Genomic DNA, 4,185 nt, shown 5'->3' with positions numbered 1-4,185 from the left:
GCTAATTTTTCTAGAAGTTCCCATTTCATTTCATCTTCTCCATGCTGAAGTTTTTGTTGCGATAAGTACTTTCTTAAAAGCTTAAACATATGAGGAGGGTCAAATATTACGTAAATATTTTCTTTTGGATTAGTTTGTCTTTTGAAATATGGTTTGTTATTCGCGAAATCGGCGCCAAGTAATTTAGCAACAGCCATGTTTAAATGCAAACCATCACCAGTAAGAGAAATAACCTTTGCTCCGGTTAGATCAACACGCCTGATGACATCACTGGTAAATAATGCTCGATCAACTGAATTTTGTCCGTTCAGAATTTGGTAGGCTACAGAAATTCGGAAATCCGGCCCAACAATCATAAACACTGAGGCTTCTTTTAAAATTCTAAGTTTATCATTCTGTTTTGGAACAGATTTTTCACTGAAGCCTTCGAATGACATAGTTTTTTCGTTGAATAAAACTTGCTGTCGTATGGACATATCATCCGATATAAGGCACACGTATAGTTGTTCCCCTCTTTCTTTACATAAAATTGCTTTTTCTGAGATTGCATCTAAGGCAACCTGAGTAATACCGGGAGTTGAATCAATAGAAGTTAACCATCTTTGCATTGTACGGATAGTTGGTAAATTATTGTTGAAAAATTTTCTCATTTCACGATACGCTGAACTTGAATGAAATTGCATTCTTAAACAGAATTTTCGGACAGCTTCCGTATATTTGCCGTGTTTATTTCTCAGCCCCGTTGTTAATAAATTGATTAAATCTCTTTGATCCTAATGGGAGCAAATGACATTAAATAAGTTATTAATAACACGTAAATATATATGAAACAAGTATTAAATAATTTTCTCAATTAGAACCAATTAGAACAAAATTTATGAAATTTAGCTACTAACCGGTGTTAAATGTCTCTGTTCGTTTTGTTCTGAATGCTGTTTTTTTAATTTTTCAATTAAATTATCTTTCTTTTTAATTTCAGCTGTCAACGACTCAATTTTTTGTTTAGCTTTGTAAAGTTCAGCTGTCGACGCCACAATCTCTTTTTTAGCTTTGTAAAGTTCAATTAAAGAATCCATTAGTCTTTTATATTGTTCTGTAGAAATTTGTTTCGTATTATCCATAATATTAGTATTGTTATGTGTTATATTTGAAGGACCATCTTCCTCGAATATATCGGAGCTTAAAGTAGCTGAATGTGAACTATGATAGAAAAAGATCAACCGTGTTACATACACTATTATTTTAATTATTCATTGTTTAAAATTTATTTATACCTTAATTGAGGAAATGCGCCTATTTTCAGACGTGTAGTTGTTCCGGTTTTTATCAAATCATCTTTATTGAAGTGAAGATCACATATATATATATTTTTATTAGTATTTAATTGTTGATGAGCCGAGATTAACGGAATCCATTGCTTTCTATTATCGTCCAAACTGCAAATTTAAAAATATTTTATCTATGGAAAATTCTAATAAAATAAATTTAATTCTACAATCTATACATACTGAAATAGAATTCTTTCTTTATTGAAACTTGAAGTTGTACAATTTTTTATAGCACATTTACGCATTTTGTTTGATTTTGTTTTACAATGGGGAAATTCTTCTAACTGAAACTATACCGGAACTATTATGAAATAATGACAAGTGTAGCAAACAAATTCATTCGTTGTATTTGGTTGTATTTGTGTGTATGTATGCGCTTTGTCGATGACATCCAAACGCATCAAGTAGACTTTGCTAGATATAAGCAGATATAAGCAAACAAAAGTTGACATCCATTTGAGGTTAACACAATTTGTTGAACAATATCAACGATTTTTTCGGTTGTTTATTTTATAAAAAGAAAAGCTAAAGAAACCACTTCAATTATTCGACGAAAACATTGGATATGGCTCAAGAGATGGAAAATGATGAATCAATTTTGGATACAACAATTCATATGGAATATTCCACAGCATCAAGATAAACAATTCGAATTGGAGCGCAATTCGTAAATTATTCCGGTGTGACATACAATATGGAGTGGACATTTGGAACTGGAACAGCTATCAATTTTAGATGCCATTCAACACCACTTCGGTACAGACCAGCACCAATACTATCGCCAAATGTGTCAATAATCCAAACTCCAACGCAACGGGATATCAATGAAATCACTGAACGTATGGCTCAGATTCAATTGAATTGACCAAAGAACAAACAAATGTCTTTTTTGTAACGTATGTATGTAACATAAATTATGTTAAATCAATCTCATACAGTTTCAAAGATACAATAAAAAACAATTAACCATAAACGATTATTTTAGTTTTTATTTGCTGTTATTTTATTCATATATCGTATATGATATTAAGGTATGACAACTTCATAAGATTTATTTAAAACAGATTTAAAAAAAGACAAAAAAACCGGACTTTTTTAAAAAGATAATCATTTTCATTTAAATAGAATGAATCGTGTGTTTTGTTGTGAAAAATTCTCTATTCTCCTTCTCTGCTCCTTGCGATTTATTGTTTTTCCTCATTTTTCTTCATGAGCCGGAAGCTTCGACGTGGTGCTGTATCATTGGTTTTCATGATTTGGCGTGGTTTGGTTGCAGCCAGAATTTCTGAAAATTGACAACAACAAAAAAAATTGACTCATATGGAATATAGATGAATGATAAAATTTACCTTCTTCTGTGATTCTTACAAGCTCAATCTTGCATTCACGAGTACTGTTGTTTTCCATTGTAAGTTGGACTTCTGACGCACCTACATTTTATATCATTTCACATTTATTTTAAGAATTAAGAGACTTTTTTTTATCATTTTATTCACTTACTTGGATTTACCGGCGTTATATTTTGTTGCTGTTGACCGGCTACTTCGATTGATTTCAAATTTTCTGTATGTTCGGTTGCTTCATTTACTTTTTGTGTCTTAGACATTTCTGTCTGTGCTTTCATAAATAAATCGTGGAATGTTGTTATTGTTGAAAAACATTCTTTCATGCTCATGTTCATGCCATATTCCTTTATCTTGAATCCAAAATAATCCGCAACGTTCATATAACCGGCTTGCATGTCAATTGTCATTCCTTTCAATAGCTCTAGATGTGCGCTGCATTCTGACATAAAGGGAGTCATTGTTTCGATAAATTTATCATCAATTAGTTGAGAAACGCTGTTTCGTGCCAGTTCTTTTTTGAGAATATCGGCTTCAGTTGCAATTTTGTTTATCACATCTTCAATGTGGTCAAGATCAAGACGGGCAGCTTCATTGACATAATTGAGCTCATCACCAAAGACCAACAATTCCGGTTGTCTGTTTTCGACAGTTTCTACTACAAAATGTAGAAGCGTTTGTTTGTTGTCTGAACACTTAATTGTATTCAATTTGGTTAGTATTGGTAACTCAAAGGCAACTGCCTCTCCATAGGTCGAACCGGAATTCATAATGTTTCCAATCGATCTGATTAGTATCAAGATCTTACGAAACTTTTGAGATGTAGTGAGTTGCTTACAGGCGGCAATGCCAACTTCGATATTTGGTTTGAGATCCGTTACCATATCGTTGTAATTTATTTTGAATTTTATACACTGTAAACGAGGTAGAAGTCGTTCAATGTCGGACAGATCAACAAGAAAATTTTCCGGTTCAGCAAGCTCAATATTTGTCTTGTTCAAATCAATGAGTTGGTTTATTTGATAGGGCTGCGGCCAACATTTCATCAGAGCCTCAATGAAATCAACTTTTAGCATGGAATCGTTGCAATCCAAAATATACTTTTTGATTTGATCATGTGACGTATTTTTGTATTGAACACGAAGCAAAATCAGAAGATTTTGTGCATTACGAGTATCTATTACTCGTAAGGGTTTTACAGCACATGTCTTGAATGTATTTTTTCCGGGCTGTAATGAAAATTTTTTTGCCACTACATCAAGTAAATCTTTCGCCGGTTGCTCATCATCATCTTCATGTTTATTCCAAATGCAATCTTTTGGTAGATTATGTGGAATAATCTTATTCCAATTGATTTTTTTCATTCTTGAATCATTTGTTTTTGAAACCGGCTCAAGTGATTTAAACGGAGCTGGCGGTGGTGGGGGTGGTGGGGGTGATGGGGGTGGTGGGGGTGGTGGGGGTGGTGGTGCTGATGCCATGAGTGCAATTAATTTAAGCGTAGTTGTTTGATA

General features: G+C 33.0%; 1 protein-coding gene across 1 annotated transcript; it reads right to left on the bottom strand.

The window, feature by feature from the left end:
- Window positions 1-2,512: 2,512 nt before the first annotated feature.
- LOC116351847 (protein diaphanous-like) lies at window positions 2,513-4,152 on the bottom strand. Its single transcript, XM_031783995.1, has 3 exons — window positions 2,829-4,152; window positions 2,678-2,758; window positions 2,513-2,613 (listed from the first exon to the last, which is right to left on the bottom strand). The coding sequence occupies exons 1-3, from the start codon at window positions 4,150-4,152 to the stop codon at window positions 2,513-2,515; spliced, it is 1,506 nt and encodes a 501-aa protein (XP_031639855.1).
- Window positions 4,153-4,185: the final 33 nt, after the last annotated feature.

The sequence above is a fragment of the Contarinia nasturtii genome, unplaced genomic scaffold (genome assembly GCF_009176525.2).
Source record: "Contarinia nasturtii isolate CC-2019 unplaced genomic scaffold, AAFC_CNas_1.1 Cnas_scaffold_6434, whole genome shotgun sequence".
Lineage (NCBI taxonomy): Eukaryota > Metazoa > Arthropoda > Insecta > Diptera > Cecidomyiidae > Contarinia > Contarinia nasturtii.
This window is presented reverse-complemented; position numbering and strand designations above follow the sequence as displayed.

Bases quoted from the DNA above. Each gene is read 5' to 3' on its own strand.
- LOC116351847 (XM_031783995.1), bottom strand. From the start codon at position 4,152: ATGGCATCAGCACCACCACCCCCACCACCCCCACCACCCCCATCACCC. The intron at 2,759-2,828 runs GTAAGTGAATAA...TATAAAATGTAG, and splicing joins TATAACGCCGGTAAATCCAA to GTGCGTCAGAAGTCCAACTT. The intron at 2,614-2,677 runs GTAAATTTTATC...GTCAATTTTCAG, and splicing joins TGTAAGAATCACAGAAGAAG to AAATTCTGGCTGCAACCAAA.